General features: G+C 40.4%; 1 protein-coding gene across 2 annotated transcripts in view; it reads right to left on the minus strand.

Annotated features, from left to right (window-relative positions):
• Window positions 1–22811, minus strand: part of psen1 (presenilin 1) — an 86273-nt gene that overhangs the window by 56362 nt on the left and 7100 nt on the right. The window contains exons 2-3 of one of the 2 annotated variants that reach the window (XM_069917428.1): window positions 19801–19947; window positions 11947–12057 (exon numbers count right to left, since the gene is read on the minus strand). In XM_069917428.1, coding sequence (XP_069773529.1) covers window positions 11947–12057; window positions 19801–19887 — 198 coding nt within the window. In that variant the 5' untranslated portion in view covers window positions 19888–19947. The remainder of the gene's footprint in view (window positions 1–11946; window positions 12058–19800; window positions 19948–22811) is intronic. The other variant, XM_069917429.1, reaches the window with a different exon arrangement.

Below are 22811 nucleotides of genomic sequence, written 5' to 3' on the forward strand. Positions count from 1 at the left end.
TAGGTACCAGGTATCGGAACTGGGATGCGAGAGGGTGCTGAGGGCGTTGAAACAGGAGCTCAGGTCGCTGATGGTTTGGACTGGAGCCTGTGTGGCTGAGGAGGCTGCAGGAGTGCTGGAGGCAAATTCACGGACACACAATGTCTCTGGGGGATCTCTCTTTTGATTCTCTTTCACTGATTGTAAGAGGTGCCGGGTAATTTCTGCTGTTGGTGAATTTTGTGTAATATGGCACCTATTTTATTGCTTAACAATAAAGGAATCTGAAATCAAATTGTTTGCTAGCATTAAAATAGTTCTGCCAGAGGCCAATAAATTAACAAATATAATTCATTGTGGGCAGAGTCTCTTCTGTAGTGTTGACAGATGTCTGACAACACTTCCCTTATAAGTAACTAAGCTGTTAAATACTTTATGCACAAAGAACAACAAAGAATCAAAATGGCCATCAAGGAGAGTCTGTCATGAACACAATTCAATGGGAAACCAGTCTAAACTTGCCTTCCTTTCAATTGAGAAAGAGCATAATGTGTTTTTTTGGGTAGGTAGGACGATTGATCAACTAAACAATTCTAAATACCACTTTTACCTGGCCTCCACAACATTCCAAGGTATAGAATTACAGAGATTCACCGCTCTCGGAGAAGTTCCTACACAGCTCCCTTTTAAATGACTGGCTACTCATCTTACGATCCTTCCTCTTAACTCTCCCACTAATGAAAAAATATCAACATTTACCCCTGTCAAGCCCCCTCAGGATCTTGTTTCAAGATCACTAATTTCTTCAGCAGTTATGATCTAACAACCCTCTCACATAAAAAAAATTGGTTGTTTTGTTTTGTGCCTCGTAACAGGATCGAACTGTGCACGGTTCTCCATGTGCTGCCTCACCAGTATCCCATTCAATTAAAACAATATTTCCCTATCTTTAAACACTCTTGCAATGAAGGTCAATGTGCAATTTGCCCTCCTAACTGTTTGATGTACCTGCCAACTTCTTGAAAGTCCCCTGTACTTCATTCATCTGCGGAAATTCTCCATTCAGATGATGGTGTGCCTTTGGGTCCCTTTTAATGAAGTGCAGGACCTCATACTTTCCTACAAATTCCATTTGGCAGTTTTTTCATCCAATCACTCAATCTATATTCACTGCAGAATCAAACTGCCCTCATTGCAACAGCCTTCCACCCAAATGTCATCCACAAACATTCACTTCCTCCAGGTTTTTTTTAAAAAACGCAAGTCAGAAATTATTGTGGGCAAACAGCTCATTCTTGGGCACAACACTTGTTACATCCTTCCAGCCTGGAAAGAGACTGATTCCAATTATCTCTGCAATAACCAATCTTCAATCTATGCCAACACTCTTCCTTGATACCGTAAAAACACAAAAATGCAGAAGGAACTTGGGAGGTCTCACTGCGACCATAGGAATAAAACACTAACACAACCCTGAACTATTACATGTCCCTGAATTCACGCGCCTCATCTATTAATTCTACGGGTGCTATGAGACCTGCTGAGTTCCTCATGTATTTCTGTGTTTTTACTACAATCACAGCATCTGCAGACTTTTGTGGTTCACTCCCCTAATAGTACAAGCTCTTGTGCACAAACTGATTTCATGGCACTTTGTCAAAGATTCATGACAAAGCATTTGAAAAACCACACTAATAATGTTATATGAACTGTTGAAAACAATCAAATATATTGTTAATGTGACTCAAGAACTGCTAGATGCATTTACTGATAGGATGAGTAGATGGAGGGTGATGATATTATTCTGTGCCAAGCGATCATTGTTCCTTCGGAGTGAAAGCGTCTTCAACACTTCCCAGTCTCAGCAGGGGAAGGAAAATAGATATTTAGCAGCTGTCCAATTCTTCTGGTTCCCCCTCACTCCACGAATACACACAGGTGACGTTTGACCATTCTGCTCTGTACATTTAAAATCCTTACCAGCCAACAGGAACAAAATCTGCATAACATCAAGTAATCAAGTAATGACAATTATCAATAAAACTAGTTTTGGAATCATTCATTGAAAAATCACTGACAAGGATTACAATAATAATGAGACATTTAATGGATTTCAGTTGGACAGGGCAATATATAATCTTCTATGTCAAGGTGGGAAACCTACGCCCACAGGTCACATCTGGCCCACAATCCAAATTTATCCAGCCCACAACCCAATGCGTTTGCCACTCCAACATACACCGTTCACTGCACTAAATTGTCAGCCTTTGTCATTGGTGGCCCCGGGGACTGTGAGCGTGTATAAAGCATCGCTCAGCAAAGGAAATATTTCGTGTCCTTGCATCAGGCATCAAAACGATTGTGCTCACGAGGAATGTTCACTGAAGTCTCTCCACATGGTCATAACCAGGAATCGATCATCAACCACATCACTTTCTGCCCCTGGAAAAATAACTCACCCTGGCATTCCCAGGAACACACTTCACCCTCAAGATAGGCCTGAGATAGGTTATGCATCAGCGGCCAGCTGTCCCTTTCTTGGTCCCAGGCCAGTCACCCACCGGTAAATGTGAAGCTGTGTGACTAACGGGGCAAACCTTTCAGAGTGACCCCAAAGTGCCACCTCCCCACCTCTCTCTCCCTGCACCCCTGAGCCACTCTCTTTCCCCACTCCCCTGAGCCGCCCAATCTCCCCACTTCCTCTCCCCTGAGCTGCCCCCTTCCCCACTCCCTGACCTGCTCCCCTCTCCTTGAGCCACTCAAAAAGGTGCAAAGCCAGATGTCCGTGTGTGGGACGCTGCGATGTTCCTTCATTCGACTATAGTTACAAGCAAAACTCTCTTAGCACAAAGCAAATTTCATTCACTCAGAAATGGGATTTATCTCACATACTCGTAGTTCAAAACACACCTTTGAGTACAGAGAAATTAAAGTGGGAGGTCTGGATCAAAGGTAGAAGTTGAGAGGAATACACAATAGCTTTTGCTGAGAAAGATTCAAGATTTCGTATTCAACAAATTTATTTACGCCTGCAGTTTTGCAACAAAAATAATTGTTACAAATTATTTTTAAAACTCCTGAATTATCTGAGGAATTATTTAAAAGCAACTAAGTTTAAATGACAGTTTGCAGCACTCCAAACGCCTGTCTGAAATATTTATATCCAGCAAAGGATGATTTTATCATTTCTGCCAAGTAGTTTATTCTGCTGGTAGTATGATTGAACGCACAACTCCTTGAGACAATGCTTGGCTATTGGCATCAACAACCACATCACCCAATATCGAAATGCCTTCAAACAACAAACAAAATCAAGTTTCCCACTGATTGAGCTGCTGTCTGTTTTGGGGTTAGTTATTTCGTTTTCATTGCAACTAATTTTTCTACTTTTTGACTTTTTAAAAAAAATTGTGCCATTTTAATGATTAACTCGTGATTTTTGGAGCATTTCCAGATTTGAAGATGCCTTCCCTGACCTGAAACACATAATTGTAGTTTTTTTTGAAAAAAAAACTAATTGATCTCATTGCATGAACTTTTTTGTGGATTATTTTTTGATAAATAATCATCAGTTAAATCCATACTTTACGTACTTCAAGCAGAGATAATCAAAGACTTAAATTACATAATGTCTGTGTTTCAGTATTTATTTAATTTATGATAGCATCAGTGCAGCCCGCTGTTCAACCACTGACACACCATCTGGACCATGCATTGAAAAAGGGTGGCCGTCCCTGTTCTATGAAATCCCAAAGGTTTTAATTTGTCCTTGAGTGACTTTTCCGTTCCTTAACAACTGCAATTTGGTTCCAAAGGAAAAGCCTGCAGAACTTTCAACCCAACATGGGTGGCAAATGGGAGGAATCTGGAAATTTTTGTAGAGCAGAGGGATCTAATACAGGTACATAATAACATAATAATAAGTAATGTCACAGGTAGATAGGGTGGTCAAAAACTGGCCTTATCAGTCAGAAAATCGAGTAGAGGTTGGGAGGTCATATTGCAGTTGTACAAGTCATTGGTTTGACCCCATTTGAAGAATTGTGTTCAATTTTGGTCACATGTTGCAGGAAAGATGTTGTCGAGCTGGAGAGAGTGCAGAGAATATTTATGAAGATGTTGCCAGGACTCAGGGATCTGAGCTGTGAGCAGTGAAACACAAAAGTCTGCAGATGTTGTGATTGTAGTAAAAACGCACCAGTGGAACTCAGCCGGTCTTTTCAGCATCCATATATATATATATATATATATATATATATATATATTTGTTTTTTTCTTTGGCTTGGCTTCGCGGACGAAGATTTATGGAGGGGGTAAAAAGTCCACGTCAGCTGCAGGCTCGTTTGTGGTTGACAAGTCCGATGCGGGACAGGCAGACACGGTTGCAGGGGAAAATTGGTTGGTTGGGGTTGGGTGTTGGGTTTTTCCTCCTTTGCCTTTTGTCAGTGAGGTGGGCTCTGCGGTCTTCTTCAAAGGAGGTTGCTGCCCGCCAAACTGTGAGGCGCCAAGATGCACGGTTTGAGGCGTTATCAGCCCACTGGCGGTGGTCAATGTGGCAGGCACCAAGAGATTTCTTTAGGCAGTCCTTGTACCTTTTCTTTGGTGCACCTCTGTCACGGTGGCCAGTGGAGAGCTCGCCATATAACACGATCTTGGGAAGGCGATGGTCCTCCATTCTGGAGACGTGACCCATCCAGCGCAGCTGGATCTTCAGCAGCGTGGACTCGATGCTGTCGACCTCTGCCATCTCGAGTACTTCGACGTTAGGGATGAAAGCGCTCCAATGGATGTTCAGGATGGAGCGGAGACAACGCTGGTGGAAGCGTTCTAGGAGCCGTAGGTGGTGCCGGTAGAGGACCCATGATTCGGAGCCGAACAGGAGTGTGGGTATGACAACGGCTCTGTATACGCTTATCTTTGTGAGGTTTTTCAGTTGGTTGTTTTTCCAGACTCTTTTGTGTAGTCTTCCAAAGGCGCTATTTGCCTTGGCGAGTCTGTTGTCTATCTCATTGTCGATCCTTGCATCTGATGAAATGGTGCAGCCGAGATAGGTAAACTGGTTGACCGTTTTGAGTTTTGTGTGCCCGATGGAGATGTGGGGGGGCTGGTAGTCATGGTGGGGAGCTGGCTGATGGAGGACCTCAGTTTTCTTCAGGCTGACTTCCAGGCCAAACATTTTGGCAGTTTCCGCAAAGCAGGACGTCAAGCGCTGAAGAGCTGGCTCTGAATGGGCAACTAAAGCGGCATCGTCTGCAAAGAGTAGTTCACGGACAAGTTGCTCTTGTGTCTTGGTGTGAGCTTGCAGGTGCCTCAGATTGAAGAGACTGCCATCCATGCGGTACCGGATGTAAAGAGCGTCTTCATTGTTGGGGTCTTTCATGGCTTGGTTCAGCATCATGCTGAAGAAGATTGAAAAGATATATATATTATATATAGAGAGCTGACATTGTGAGCCTGAGTCCTCTTCAAGGAATAAGCAGAATGAGCCAGAAGCAGGAAATCTCAGAACGTCTCTGAACTGGATATGATAAAGGATGAGAAGTTGTGTCCGTTATAAATTTAGACCAGTGGTTTTCAAACTTTTGACGCAAAGCAGACCATATTTTAAAGATATTCCACGTGGATCATTGGATTAAAAACTAGGAGACAGGATAATTCATCCAAAGAAAGAAGTGAGGTGCCACCATTTTTACATAAAGATTTTTCGATTACACTTATATCAGAAAAATCAAGTGTTATAAAGAAACGAAGTTTGGATCAGATGCAAAATTTTGTATTTTGCAGCAACGAAAACAAAATACAGAAACCAACTTGATGCCATTCCTGGCATAAGAATACAACTATCTAATATTGTGTCCAACATTAAAATTTGTGAGGACAAAAACAATTTCATTCATCACATTAAATGTAAATTCAAGGCAACAAATGAATTAAATATGGAGAATTTTGAGTTTATTTACTTTCTTACTGCGCTTGTGTAATTGATAATTGGGGTTCAACGATTTCCAAGTGCTCTTCAAAAGTGAGCTAAAAAGTTTGGGAAGCCCTGCTCTAATCCTTGTAGTGCAGAAGGATGAGGGGTGATCTCTTTGAGGTATACAAAATTATGACAGGAACAGATCAGGTGAACATATAGAGCCTTTTGCCCAGAGCAGTGGAAATAGGTGAGGGGGGAAAATTTCAGAGGAACCCGATGGGCAATTTTGCTTTTACATGGAATGGGCTGAGGCAGGTACTCATGCAAGAAAAAAAATTGGATGCATAGATTGTTAGGGTAGATTGAGAGGGGCATGGGCCAAATGCAGATGGGTGGGATGAGTGTAGGAGGGACATTTTGGCCGGCGCTGTACGACTGCAGTTCCCTCCCCATCAGTGCGACCTGACATGTTGAGTGTTTCCAGCATTCTCTATTATTGTCCATGAGGGGCATAGATAGTCACAGTCTTTTTCCTCAGGGGAAGTGAGTCTCAAACTAAAGGACATAGATTGAAAGTGAGAAGGGAAAGATTTAAAAGGGACTTGAGGAGCACCTTTTTCCACATAGATGGAAACAATGAACAATCCAGAACTCAGGGCGAGTTCAGGAAACTATAGGACATGGTTTCAGCTACTTAGCTTCCTCCTCCACCTTCAAGGAGCTGAAAATGTAAATTATAAAAATGTATAAACATTTGAAAGATTTCATAAAGAATGCATTTAAGGGCAACTGCCTTCACAGTAGTGCTTCCAGAAACATCCAATCCTAGTGTCAGTGAAGAGAAGAGCTTCAATCTGCCTCACATAACTCCCATATTGGTCCACTTCTGGGCTGCAAGCTAACAACTCCATCTTCCCATTTTCACTATTGGTCTGTGGTCCACATAAAAGATCACAATTAGAGGTCATACCACTCAGGATTAATTCTTCAGAAAGAAGCAAGGAACACAAACTTCATGAATCTTGGTTTATCCTTCACAGGTTTTAAAAATAAACTTAAAAGGATATTATGAATAAATCTTATTCTCCAACCAAGGTAATATATTTGGGTTAATATATGTAATTTCAAAACTGGGATTGAAAAAGCTTTTGTTTGGAATGTTTATTATCAGGTAGGAAAATGGTGTTAAGAAATGGATCAACTACCCTGGATGAGGATTTTGCTTCTTGAACACCCTTAGGTGTATTCAACCCTCTGTGTTGATGATCAAAAAAAAAGCCATAAAATTTTCCTATCACATACCGTTTTTCAGATATAACTTATTTTATTTTTGATTTCCTGTCATATTTTAAGTCTACTTCAAGCCTACAAAACCATGAAGTGAAATATGTAATTGAAAATTCATTTTCTGTATTCACACTTGGATTTTTCCCTGCTGATCTGGGTGCAGTCAATGACAAACATGGTGAAAGGTTTCACCAAGATATTGCGACCATGGAAAAGCGATATCATGGCAAATGGAATACATCACACATGTCAAACCCAGGCCCACGGGCCAAATTTGGCCCGTGATATAATTATATTTGGCCCGCAAGATCATGTCAAATATGTATTAGAGCTGGCCCGCTGGCCGACGCGCCAGTATAGCGCATGCACAGCTAATACTACAAATCCCAGAATGCTTTGCAAATGCGTTGGCGCTGGCCCTTCAGACCGCTAATCGCCCCCACCTCCTCTGTTTACTTTCAATAGCATCTGCGACCTGTCGCCTAACTCACATGTAATAAACCCCTTACGAAAAATGGCCAAACGAAAGACAGAAAACAGGACCTTTCAAGACAGGTGGGAGGCAGACTATATGTTCATCATTTTAAAAGACAAACCTGTTTGTTTTGTGTGTGGACCCAGCGTGTCTGTAGTTAAAGAATATAACATACGACGACACTATGAAACGAAACACCAGGACGGGTATAAGGATCTGAACGAGAAGCAAAAGCTCCAGAAGGTGGAGGAGATGAAAAGCAGTCTGGTTTTACAGCAAACTTTATTTTATATTTTATTTCTCATTTGTTAATGCTTCTTCTGGAAAGAGTTTAACCAAAACCATTATTAAACATTTATTTTAATAGGAAAAAGTTTAACATTATACATGTTGAGAGAAAACATGCAGATGTTGAAAATTTTCAATAAATATTTAGATTGGCCCACGACTTAGTCCAAGTTTTTAATTTTGGCCTTCTGTGAATTTGAGTTGGACAACCCTGGAATACATCAATGCTGGCCAATTATTGTTGGACACTGACATGAGAGGCATCAGATACAGAGTACAAATGGAAAGCAGCGTCAAAACATTTTTAGGTCAGTTGAACTCACACAATGTGTCAGCATCATTAAACCTGCTAAATTCAATGAAAGTTAATCTAATGTTTCTCCAACTTCCTATGTAATACAGCAAAACTGAAATGATCTTTGTGTTCAGCTTGAAGTTGTCTAACATAATCCCAATTTTTCAGGAAGCAAATCCTTTGAAAGAAATGGTGCTGCAAATATTTGCTGTAGGGCTATGATATCGTACCGCGATGAAGGGCTGAAGCCCAAAGCGTTGGTTATGTATTTTTATCTTTGCTATATAAAGTGCACTGTTTGACCTACTGAGTTTCACCAGCACTGTGTTTTTACCGTAGGACTATGACCTCCCAATATGTTAATTTAATTATTTAAAATGGAAATTCATTAATAACATAGTTGAAACCGATTTTAGCTATTGAAACCTGTGCTGCCCATTTACCCTACCAACCCCATGTTATTGGAGATTGGGAGGAAACTGGAACACCCAGGGAGAACCTACGCAGGTCATGGGAGAACATACAAACCCCTTACAGAGAGCGCCAGATTTATTGAAGAGACTCAATGGCCTCTTCGTGGGGGACATCTTGGAGAAAAGGCTCAAAGATCATACTTGAAGATAAGCATCACACAAAAAGAGCTTATTTTTCATTTCCTACATCAGCAAAGTTAAGAGATGATGGAAGCTCTCAGCTGATCACACAGAACCAGTGTAGAAAGAAGCAGAATCAATGTTTCAGATCAGCTCTGGAAAGAGAAAATGAGTATGATTAAAGTGGGAGGGCAGATGAAGTGTCCAGACCAAAGTTGTCAAGGTAACAATTACAAATTCACTAGATACAAATGGAACAAACAGAAACAGCTGTACAACCACATCTGTAGAATGGAGAAAAGAGAAAAACCTCAGACTAGAGCCAATTCAGAAATTCCCTTTGCTCACTTCAACCTGAAGTATGCTCAACTTCTCAGTTTTAGTTTTGATGGAAGGTGAGCAACTGGAAAGGTTAGTTAGCAACTTAGCAACTGGAAAGGTTAGCTATTTCCCTCTCCATAGATGCTGCCTGGCTTGGCGATTGTTTCCAACATTGTTCCTGAACATAAGTACCTCAGCAGAGATCAATAAGTCAGTCTGGACCAGTACAAGATCACTTGGGTTGTTTGTATTTATTGCTTCGTGTATCCCCACAACAAACTGCTTCAGTTAGGGCTACACTTTCAGTACAACACAAAGTTAAATTTGACCTACAACTTTAACACCTACAAGCCCAATAATAAATGAGGTCAAGCTTAACTTTAAATTTTGATCAGGAAAACTTTTCATTCTGTACAAAAATGCAGTTGAATTACTAATTTTCACGTTAATGCAGTTACAAAATAACCTGAACCAAGCCAAAATGCCAGCCACATCAGGCTTCAGCCCTATGCACGGACTGCTGGATCATCTCTTTGTGCTGCTGACCTGATTAGGCTTGACTGTTTCTTCAGGAATCTCCTCTCTGAGGTTCAGAAAAGGAACACACTCCCCAATTTTGTCAGCACTATCTATTTTCAAACTACTCTGCTCATAGCTTTGGTAGATTGTGGATATTTTCCTTTCTATGTCAAGACATGGCTAGTTAGAGAACAAGACGGGTGATGGCCACATTATAAACCTACAGAATGGGGCAGTGGCTTTATGAACTGCAAATAAACCCAAAGAATATTACATCACTCTTTCCATGGCAGTGGTGTGGAGGCAGACATTTCTTATCACTGAAATGAAGGGTTGATGAGTTGCACCAGATCTCTCACAGGAAACCTCACAACCAGAACTGCTGAGAAACAGCAATAATTCTGCATTACTCCATCAGGAGCCCAGAGTTAGAGAACCATAGGACATTGCAGCACAGAAACAGGCCATTCAGCCCTTCCAGTCTTTGCCAAACCATTTTTATGTCTAGTCCCAATGACCTGCACCCAGTCCATAGCCCTCCATAACTCTCCCATCCATGTACTTGTCCAAATAATCAAAACACACAGTAATGCTGGAGGATCTCGCAGCATTCATAGGAGGTAAAGATATATTACCCATGTTTTGGGCTTGAGCCCTTCTTCAAGGTATAAGGAAAAAGTGGGCTGGTGTCTGAATTAAAGACTGAGGAGATAAAGGGGGAGGAATACAGAAAAAAACCAAAGGTGTTAATTGGATATGATAAGAGGAAAGGCGAGAATTGATTTTGGCTCTGTGAAAGGAGACAAGAGGGAAGAGAGAGAGAGAGAGAGAGAGAGAGAGAGATGTTTTCACATAGAATTTGCATGATTTTACCAGGCTGAAGAATGCCCAAATGGTGCTGAGGGAGGAGGTGTCGGTGCAAGTGGAGCATCTCCTGCATTAACAGGAGTAGGTGCCAAGAGAGAGGTGGGTGGGAAGGAAGGGAGGAGTGGACAAGGGAGTCACAGAGGGAGCAGTGCTTGTGGAAAGTGGAGATGGGAGGAGAGGGGAATATGTGTCTGGTAGTGGGATCAAGTATTAGGTGGTGGAAATGGCTCAGGATAGGCGATACATAGAGGCTGGTGGGTTGGTAGATGAGGACAATGGGAATTCTGTCCTTGTTGCGTCTGGAAGTTGGTGGGCGGGGGGGGGGAAGGTCAGATGTGGGGGTAATGGAGGAGAAAAGTGAGGGCCGATTTGATGGTGATAGAAGGAAAGCCACATTGTTTGAAGAAGGACATCTCTGATAATGTGTTATGCAAGACCTATCTTGGGATCAGATGCAATTGGGAGAATGGAATGAAATCCTTACAGAGGACAGGGTGTGAAGAGGTGCAGTCAAGGAGTGTGGGTGTGTTCCCACATAAATACATGCACACATATACACGCTAACAGGAAAGACATGCACACACAAACACATACATACACATTTAGACACACAAAGGCACACACACACATAAAAACATGCACATTCACACACACACACAGATACGGATGTATACAAGATGCAAACCATGGCAAAGGTGGTAAGCTTTGGATCTTGGGCAGTTCCTTTATGCCTCCACACTTTGCTCTTGCCATCACTCAAATGCAACTTCATCTTTGTCTCATCTGTCCACAAGAGCTTTTTGAAGAACTTTTAAATATTTCTCGGCAAACTGTAATCCTTCCTGTGGCATCTTGCAGTGTAGCCTCTGTATTTCTGTTCATGAAGTCTTCTGCAGACAGTAGTCATTGACATATCCACATCTGCCTCCTGAAGAGTGTTCCTGATCTGTCGGACATACAGTATGCTTGGGGATGTTACTTCAAGATGATGAGAATTCTTCTGTCATTGGCAGTGGAGATCTTCCTTGGAATACCAGTCCTTCACTATTACTGAGCTCTTTCTTCTTAATGATGTTCTAAACTGTTGATTTTGGTCATTCTAAGGTTTGGCCAATGTCTCTTACTGTTTTATTGTTGTTTTTCAGGCTCATAAAGGCTTCTATGACGTTCATTGGCACAACTCTGAAGAGGAGGAGTCACGTGATGGAGTAGTGGCTGGTAGGGTAAAACCAGCCCTCTCCAGAAAAAAAAGAAAAAAAAGTCAAGAAAAAGTTCAACAAACATAAAATAAAAAAAATAGAAGATAAAGTTGCACAGAAGAGAAAGAAGATGGCACCCAAGAAGGAAAAAGTAAAAACAAAGGGAAAAAAAGAAAAAAAGTCACCGGAAAAGAAGAAGGCCTTACCTGCATGAAGGAACAGGGAGCCGTGGTGGCGAAGAACGTCCGTTCTCCGAGGATGGTTCTGGCCCTGCAGAGTCGCGACCCCCCGATGGGTGGACTGCAAAAAATGGCTCTCTGAGCCAAACAAAAATGTGTAACTGCGCATGTGCGAGGAGTCGCGCATGAGCAGTGTGAAATCAAAGGTAAATGAAAAGACCGACGGGAGGTGGGCTCAGCCGAGGAGCGGGCAACCACGAAGCGATGATGAGGAAGGCGGTAGGAGAGGGAGTGAGGTACCAGGCGAGGAAGAAAGCCGATGGGGTGAACAGCAAGAGGAGCAGCAGCAGGCAGCCCGACAGATGAGCAGCCCAGAAGGGGAGGACCAATAACAAGAGGCCCAGCAAGAAGAGGCCTGACAAAGTGATACAAGCAACTCATCAGGAGAATCAGAAGAGATACAGATACAAAGAAAAGATGACAAATACAGGTAAAGACACAGAAGAAGAAGAAGAAGACCAAGATCTTCACAGAGAAATAGAAGGTAAAACTGATGGACAGAATATAGATAAAGCTTTTTTTGAAGAACAAATGAGAGCATTAAAAGAATGGTTGTCATTAGAATTTAGTACAATTAAAAGAAAAATGAAAAGAACAGAAGATAAAATGCAAAGATTAGAACTAGTTATGACAGAAATAGGGAAAAGAGTAGAAAATGTGGAAGAATGAGAAACGGCTGTAGAAATGGAAGTAAACGACTTAAGAGGAAAATTGGAAGATAGTGACAAAAAAATTAAAGAGACACAAGAGATGTTATCTCAGAAAATTGATATGTTGGAAAATTATAGTAGGCGAAACAACATAAATAGTGGGCCTGAAGAAGGGTGAAGAAGGCACAGATATGAAGAAATTTTTAAAAGGATGGATCCCAAAGGTCCTGTGAATGACAGAAATGCAGGAAGAAATGGAAATAGAAAGGGCATACAGAGCACTAGCTCCGAAACCACAGATCACATCAAAAACCAAGATCCATCTTAGTAAAATTTTTGAGATAGACGACAAGAGAAAATATACTGGAGCGGGCAAGAAATAAAATTAGAGAAGATAATAAAGTATTGGAATACAAGGGTCAAAAAATATTTTTTTACCCAGACATAAGTTTTGAACTCTTAAAGAAGAGGAAGAAGTTTAATGCAGCAAAATCGATCCTCTGGAAAAAAGGTTATAAATTCATGTTAAGACATTCAGCCGTGCTTAAAATATTTATACTCGCGGAGCAAAACAGATTGTTCTCAGATCTGGAGGAAATACAAGAATTTGTAGAGCGTTTGCAGGTCAGAAGAAGAGATGAAGAAATGTAATAAGAATGAAGAACGGTGATAAAGTATATATAAAGATGTAAACACAATGTATATGTAAAGAACTAAAGAGGGAAAAGAGAAGGGAAGGACGGAAGTAAGGGGAAAAAAACGGGAGAGCTTTATTATGAGTAAAAGAAGTGTTTTCGGGGGGGGGTTGGGAATAACCGACACTGCGAAATCAGTTGACGCTTGCGAGCAAGATCACAATTGAAATGGAAAGGGGAGTTGTGGTTGCCCGGCAAGGGATAAGGGGCAACTCAGAGAGGGGGGGGGGGGCATTTGGGGTTAAGGTAATATTGGGTGTGGGAATTGTTGGAGTATTTTATGTTTTAAATGTGTTGTCATACATTGAGTTTAAAAAGGGAAAACTGAGAGATGAAAATGGGGAAAAGGGGGATGGAGGTGGTGAGGAAGTGAAAATGAGATGTGAACAAGATATAAAATGGCCACGTTGAACTATATGACTATAAACATTAATGGAATACATAACCAAATTAAAAGGAATACATAACCAAATTAAAAGGAAGAGGCTATTAAATTTACTGAAAAAAGAAAAAAAATAGATACAGCATTTGTGCAGGAAATGCATCTAACTGAAGTGGAACATAACAAATTAAAGAGAGAAAGGGTAGGACACATAGCGGCAGCATCATATAATTCAAAAGCTAGAGGTGTAGCCATATAATTAATAAAAATGTACCAATCAAAATAGAGGAGGAAATAATAGATCCAGCAGGGAGGTATGTAATGATAAAGTGTCAGATGTATTCAGAATTTTGAAATTTGCTCAATATATATGCACCTAATGAGAAGGATCAAAAGTTTATGCAGGATACTTTTTTGAAGATTGTAGATACATAAGGAAATCTATTGATAGATGGGGATTTTAACCTTAATTTGGATCGAATGTTGAATAAAACTGGATAAAAGACAAGCAAAAATAATAAAGTAGCCAAATTTATGGTTAAATCAATGCAGGAAATGAAACTTATGGATATATGGAGGAGGCAATACCCAAGAGAGAAGAAATATTCATATTATTCGTGTAGGCATAAAACATACTCAAGGATTGATACATTTTTGTTGTCGGCCCATATTCAAGGGACAGTTAGGAAAGCTAGACTACTATCTGATCATTCACCCCTGTTATTAGCAAAAGAACTGGAGGACATCCCATCAAGAACATATAGATAGAGGTTAAACTTCATGCTACTTAAAAGACAGGAATTTAGATAATTCATTGAATGCCAAATTAAAACATATTTTGAAATAAACACAGAATCAGTGAAAGACAAATTTATATTATGGGACGCAATGAAAGCCTTCATTAGAGGACAGATAATAAGTTATGTAACTAAGATGAAAAAGGACTACAATCGGAAAATAGAGCATTTGTAAAGGGAGATAGTAAGTATAGAAAAGGAACAAGTAAAAACAAATGATATAATGAAAAAGAGAGAATTGGCAGACAAAAAAATAAAATATGAAACATTACAAACATACAAGATGGAGAAGAACATTATGAAAATAAAACAAAAGTATTACGAACTGGGAGAAAAAACACATAAAATATTAGCCTGGCAACTTAAAACAGAACAAGCTAAAAGAACTGTATTGGCATCAAGGAAAAGGGACAAACAAATTACATATAACCCAATAGAGAATAATGAAACTTTAAGGAATTTTATGAACAATTATACCAAACTGAGAACGAGGGGAAAGATGATAAAATAGAAGAGTCTTTAGCTAAAATTGATCTGCCGAAATTGCAAGAAGAGGAACAAAATAAACTGATAAAACCATTTGAAATAGAGGAAGTACAGGATATATTAAAAAAGCTGCCAAACAATAAAATACCAGGAGAGGATGGATTCCAAATAAAATTCTATAAAACATTTAAAGAGTTATTAATTCCTCCTGTCCTGGAGTAATGAACCAGATAGAAGAAACACAAAACTTGCTAGATTTATGCAAGACAGTAATAATTACAGTCATACCAAAGACGGGGAAGGATCCATTAACACCAGCATCATATAGACCAATATCTCTACTTAACTCAGATTATAAAATAATAGCAAAATTATTAGCAAACAGATTGGACGATTGTGTAACAAAAATAGTAAATCAAGATCAAACTGGATTTATTAAGAAAAGATGAACAGCGGATAATGTCTGTAAACTTATTAATTTAATTCATGCAGTTCAAGGAAAAAAGAAGCCAACAGTGGCTGTTGCTTTAGATGCAGAAAAAGCCTTTGACAGAGTAGAGTGGAAATATTTATTTAAAGTATTACAGAGGTTTAATCTACCAGAAAAATATATTAATTGGATTAAAGCATTGTATAATGGACCGTTGGCGAAAGTAACAGTAAATGGATATGTATCGAGCCAATTTAAATTAAGTAGGTCAACTAGTCAGGGATGTCCATTATCCCCCTCATTGTTCGCCTAAGCAATAGAACCATTGGCAGAACTGATAAGAACAGAAAATAAAATAAAAGGGATAAAAATAAAGGAGGAATATAAAATCAGTTTATTTGCAGATGACATCATAGTATACCTAAAAGAACCAGAGGTATCAGTAAAAAAATTACATAAGGAAATTGAAGGAATATGGAGAAATATCGGGGTTCAAGATCAACGCAAATAAAAGTGAAGTAATGCCAATGAGTAATGCAGATTATACAGAATTTAAAAAAGAATCACCATTTAAATGGCAAGCACAAGCAATCCGATACCTAGGTATCAGGTTAGATAATAACTTAAGCCACTTGTACTAACTAAATTATCAGCCACTAATAAAAAAATTGCAGGAAGACTTAGAACATTGGAAAGAATTACCGCTAACGTTGATAGGGAGGGTAAATTGCATTAAAATGAATGTTTTTCCAAGGATACAATATTTATTTCAATCGTTAGCAATTCCCTTAAGATGAATTCTTTAATGAACTAAAGAGAATAATAAGGAAATTGTTGTGGAAGGGGGAAACCGAGGGTAGCATTAGATAAATTAACAGAGAGGTATAATCATGATGGTTTGCAGTTACCAAACTTTAAAAATTATTATAGAGCTGCACAATTAAGGTATTTACCAGATTTTTACCAGACAAGGGAAAAACCAGACTGGACTAAGATAGAACTAGATAAAATAGGGGAGAGGGTACCGGAACATATACTTTATAAGTGGGATGAAAAGCTGGTGAAATACAAAAGCTCACCAGTATTGCATCATTTACTTAATATATGTAAGAAGATCCACTTGGAAAGGAAAAAAAAGAATTACCAAATACCAAAATTGTTATTGACAAAAAAACTCACTAATCCCTTTTACAATACATAACTTTTCCTTTAGAGAATGGGAGAGAAAAGGAATCAAAAGAATAGAAAATTATTTTTTGGGAAATAATTTATGAACATTTGAACAGTTGAAGGAGAAATATGGAATAACTCATGGTACAATGTTTGCATATCATCAACTGAAAGCTTATTTAAAAGATAAATTGGGAAACAGTTTGCGATTACCAGAACGAAACAGCTTTGAATATGTGATTACAGACACAATGATAATTAAAAGATTTATAATGAACACGTACATTAAGCTGCAAGATAAGGAAAATTATGAAATAAACTATAAACCTAAACAAAAGTGGGAAAAGGATTTAAACATAAAAGATAAAAAATGAAGCATGGGGAAAGTTATGTTCTGGAACTATGAAGAATACAATAAACACAAGGTTATGCATGATACAGGTTATATATCACGCCTCAAAAGTTAAAAGAATGGGATCCAATATTATCAGATAGATGTTTTCACTGTAAGAAGGTAATGGGAACAACAATACATCCAATTTGGGCATGTACGAAAGTGAATGTTTTCAGAAGATCTAAATCAGATATTAAATAATATTGGTCCCTTTCCAGTTCAGGTGCAACTTGTACTTTTTGTACAGGTCAAACCTTCCCTAGAAGAGATCCTAAAGATCCACCAATCTGAACCCCTGCTCCCTGCAACAGCTCTTCAGCCATGCATTCATCTGCCACAACTTCTTATTCCTACCCTCTTTGGAGAGTGGCACAGGGTGTAATCCTGAGATTACCACCCTACAGGTCCAGCTACTCGCTTCTTTCCTAATTCTCTATATTCACTCTTCAGGATCTTCTGTCTATGTCATTGGTCCTCATGTGCACCATGATATCTGGCCGCTCACCATCCTCCTCCTCCTCCAGGATGCTGTGAACTTGATCGGAGATGTCACTGACTCTGGGATGCAACATTCACAGAACATCTTATCTGTTTGCCTGCCCAACAAGTCCCCAATCACCATCGTTCTCCTCTTCTCTCCACTTCCCTTCTGAGGTGAAAGGCACATTTCTGTGCCAGAGATGTGACCACTATGACTTGTCCCTGGTAGATCATTCCGCCCCCAACAGTATCTAAAACGGTATTCTTATTGTTGAGGGGAACAGCTACGTGGTACTCTGGTCTGCCTGATCTAACAATCACCATCTACCCGCCTCCTGACATTTGGGGTGACTGTCTCCCTGAAGCTCCTCTCTATCGCTGCCTTCCAAATGATCTGGAGTTCATCCAGCTCCAGCTCTAGTTCCCTGACTCAGTCTCCCAGAAGCTACAACTGGATGCACCTCTTACAGGAGCAATCATCAAGGACAATCATGCTGTCCCAGATTTACTACATCCTGCATTCTGACCATTCCACTGTCCAAGGTGCCAATTTCCATTACCTATTATTGATAATACATAAAGATCTTACCTTGCTGGAAACAAGCTCGTCCTCAGCCTCTGCTCATCAAATTCTCAAAACCCCACTCCTATCCTGAGCCACTGGTCACTTCTCACTGGCTGCTCCACCCTTGAGCTTCCCCTCTTTTTGTTTGTCACTGCCCCTTATCAGCAACTACTCACTACCATCAATCTTTGTTTTAAAAACACTCACCAAAAGCTGGCTGTTGACACTCACTGCTCTCCCAAGTCCCTCACTCCTCTCTTACAGAGATGGTCCCAAAATCAAGGAAAATGATGAAGGGCTCAAGCCCAAAATGTTGATTATGTATCTTTATCTTTGCTATATAACCCACCTCACTGACAAAAGGCAAAGGAGGAAAAACCCAACACCTAAACCCAACCAACCAATTTTCCCCTGCACCCGCTGCAACCGTGTCTGCCTGTACCGCATCGGACTTGTCAGCCACAAACGAGCCTGCAGCTGACGTGGACTTTTACCCCCTCCATAAATCTTCGTCCACGAAGCCAAGCCAAAGAAAGTACACTGTTTGACCTGATGAATTTCTCCAGCATTGTATTTTTTACTCCAAAGCATACTACCTCAACTGTGAAACATGGTGGCTTGGGCATGTATGGCTGACACAGGTACTGGCACACTTATCTTCATTGATGTAACTAATGAAGGAAGTAGCGAAATGAATTGTGAGGTGTATAGAAACGTCTTATCTGCTCAAATTCAAGTAAACACCTCCAAACTCATTGGACGGTGCTTTATCCTATAGCAAGACAATGATCCCAAACATTGCTAAAGCAACAAAGGAGTGTTTCCAAAGTTTGAAAACTGGAAAATTATTGAATAACCAAGCCAATCACCTGATTTAATAAATCCAACTGAGCAGGCCTTCCATATGCTGAAGAGAAAACTGAAGGGGCCAAGCCCCCAAAACAAGCAGGAGCTGAAGATAGCTGCAGTAGAGGTCTGGCAGGGCATCACCAGAGAAGATACTCAGCACCTGGTGATGTCTATGAATCACAGACTTCAAGCAATTATTACATTCAAGGGATATATAACAAAGTACTAAACATGACGACTTTAATATACATACAATTGACATGCCCTAAATATTATGGTGACCTAAAATGAGGGGACTATAAAAATCTATAATTTCTACATGGTCAAACCGAAATGTATACAAATAACCTTGAAGAAAATCTGGAATGTGCGCTGTAATCACATGTGATAACAAATTTAAAACTTTGGAGCACAGGGGCAAATAAAGGAAAAAAAGTGCCAATGAGGGGGGGGGGGGAAAGAGGGAAGAGGGGTTGTGTGTGTGTGTGTGTGTGTGTGTGTGTGTGTGCAAAGCATGGCCCATTTCCTTTGGAGTTATGAAACCGTGCACATAACGAGCCAATTAGGTACGATTAAAACAGTGGTTTTCAACCTGTTTTGTTTCACCCACATACCACTTTAAGCAATCCCTTACTAATCACAGAGCACAGGGATTACTTGAGGTGGAGTGTGAGTTTAGGGGTGCAGTTTGAAAACCACTGAATTAACACAAAGGATTTCTTTGGTACACCTATCTACTTTGTCCCACTCTTTCCGCATATTCCAAATACTTGCAATGATTTATCTGTTTCTCTATAGAAAATTACAACCAACTCTGCTTCTAATATTTGCATCTTTTCAGTCTACTTCACCTGCCATTTTCTGTTGATTAATGTTTCCCTCTGGCCAGAAAAAGGTTTAAAATCAAGAAAAAGAGAGCTTACCGAATTGTTCTGAGTGCTTTCTGAGGTAGTCTCCTTTGGTTGGCCAGCCTGAAAGGCAGGCACAATCTGAGCAGATAGTTCCGACATTGGGGATATCTCTTTCAACAAATCAATCTTCTTTGTCAATGTGGGTGCAGCACTTTCTCACTGAAACAGACAAAAGGAAAATACCAATATATGTTATCCACCTATAGTATACTTATCTACCCACTATGTTTATGATGCCAAATCATTCAAATTTCCTTAATAACTTGGCATTAACAGATGCAAAGATAATTCATCTTGAAATCCACAGAATGCCAATTAAGAATTAACTCATCACATTTAGGAACTTCTGAACCATTTACAGACTGTAGAGCAATAGCAAGTCTATGTTCAACTGGGTTTTTTGCAGCAGCCTGTCTGTGGGGACAAATGCATTACTACAGCTTGGTGAGAACTAATCTAAATGTCAAAGATTAGACCGTTAAATAAATGGCTAACAAAGGATAAATAAAATAAATCCTAGGAATTACACTACAATAAAACTGTGTGTACAAAAATAAAATAGTTTGAACTCAGTTTTTCTTTGGCTTGGCTTTGCGGACGAAGAACTCAGTAGCCCTTTACAGTTTAGGAAGTAAGAGAACTATTTGCATCAAGTTTTCCCTGTTATCTCTCAATCTTGACACCATAATCCTTTCTGAAAAACAAATATTAAACAGGAGAGTGAGAAAGACATAGATCAGGCAGCAATTGTGGAATGGTCAATGACACTATCTGACAACCAACTGCTAAAAGGCCATTGACTGGAAATGTTGACTCCAATCCTACTGATGCTTCTACCATTGTTTTTATTTCCAATTTCCATCTTATTTGGTTTCTTGGTTTTGAAAACTTTATCACTCAATTTTCACATTTCCAGTCGATGTAAGCCAGTTTTCCTTTTGGGTGCGAGCTCCAGATTTTCACTGTTCTGTGTGCCTGCTGTGATCATCCATGAATGTGATGGACAAGAAGGTCATTTGCCCCAATGAATCTCTGCTGCCTTACAGGACAATCCTATTTCCCACTAGTTTCCTGCTGTAATCTATTTGTCCGACATTCCCATGATTAGCCACCACTACATTCCGGATTTGGAAATTCACGCTCAGAGTTCACAAATTATGACTGAAAAATGACTGATAGATATAGAAAAAAATTAGTTATTGTAGAATTTGAGGATAAAAGTAAACAATTTGGGTAGCACGTTTGACGTAGTGATTAGCACAATGCCTTGACAGCGCCAGCAATTGGGACTGGGGTTCAAATCCCGCGCTGTGTATAAGGAGTTAGTACGTTCTCCCATATCTGCGTGGGTTTTCCCTGGGGGTCGTCGGTTTCCTCCAACCATTCGAAATGTACTTGGGGGGGGGGGGGGGTAGGTTAATTGCATGTAAATTGGGCGGCACAGACTCGTGAGCCTAAATGGCCTGTTAACATGTGGTACGTCTAAATTTTATAAAATTCCAACTTGAGTTGATATGGCTTCGTTTCGCAGAAAATCGCAATACAAACTGATTTTGAGGAGTACACTTCCTGTCAGGCAGGGTGTCCTCTGTATTCTACTTTTCAGGTGCACAAGGGGCAGTTTACAATGGCCAATATAAACCTACAATGGCCCATACATTACTGTGATGTGAAAGAAAACTAGAGGACCCAGGAGAAGCCCATGGAATAACAGAGAGAGAGATCCAGAGGTCAGGATTGAACAGGGGTCACTGCAGGCATTAAACGCCAGCTCTGACTGCACCACTGTGTTTTCCCTGGATCAACATTTATTTTAATTTCAGCATGACATCTCAAGTTGTACAGAACAGAAAGGTGCCTTTGTGCCATCACGTCCATGATCATCAACACAAATCTCATTTATCTGCACCCTATTTTTATCCCTTTATGCCTTGCCTATTTAAGCATCTGTCTAAATGCCTCTTATCCAGTAAATATATCAGATTCTATCATTTCGTCAAACAGTGAGCTACAGATACTGCATCAACTACTCTTTTAGCACAAGCGGGAATTGGAACGAGAAAACACGAGAGTCAGCTGCTTTAAATAGGAGAGTGGTAGAAGGTGAGCGGCCATTATGGGAGTGGGCCAGAGTTAGAGTAGGGAGTTGTGGCTTTGGCTCAAGAGGCTGCGGCGAGAAGAAGCTGAGGTGGTGGTGCAGGAGTGGAAGTAAAGACAACCCGCTGGAGGGACAAAAGAATTTAGCAGGAAGGCACAGGTAAGGGCAGGATTTTATTTCTCCGACTAGTTCATAGACAGTGGGAATGGCAGCCAAGGCAGGGAAATGCCCTCTTGCAGAATATGGACAGTTAGAGAAGCCAGCAGTATCCCTGATGAACTGAATTAGGGAATTAGAGCTGGAGATGGATGATCATTCAGGAGACTGAAGGGATTAGAGAGTGTTACAGGGATGCTTTCACACCCATGAGGGTGGGCGACCTCAGGAGAGGGAAGGGGAACAGGCAGGCAGTGCAGGGCACCCCTGTGGCCATTCCCCTCAATAACAAGTATACCATTTTGGATACTATTATTGAGGGGGAGGGGCCCTAACCAAGGACAAGCCATGGCGATCAGGTCTCTGGAATGGAGTCCTGTGGCTTAGAAGGGAAGGGAGGAGAAGAGGTGAACTGTAGTGATAGAGAATTCCATAGTTAGGGAGAGAGACAAGAGGTTCTGTGGAAGACGAGAATCCTGGGTGGTTTGTTGCCTCCCAGGGTCCGAGATATCTCAAATCGAGTTCACGACATTCTCAAGAAGGAGAGTGAGCAGCCATATGTTGAGATCAATGACATCGGAAGGAGTTCAGGGAATTAGGTGCAAGGTTGAAGGACAGGGCTTCCAGGGTTGTGACCTCAGGATTGCTATCCCTTCCACGTGCAAGTGAGGTTAGAAATAGGAGGTTACTAGAGCTGAACAAGGGCCAAAGACATGGTGCAGGAAGTAGGGCTTCAGATTTCTGGATCTTTGGGCTCTCTTCCAGGCAA

Source organism: Narcine bancroftii, chromosome 2, assembly GCF_036971445.1.
Source record: "Narcine bancroftii isolate sNarBan1 chromosome 2, sNarBan1.hap1, whole genome shotgun sequence".
Taxonomy (NCBI): Eukaryota; Metazoa; Chordata; class Chondrichthyes; order Torpediniformes; family Narcinidae; genus Narcine; species Narcine bancroftii.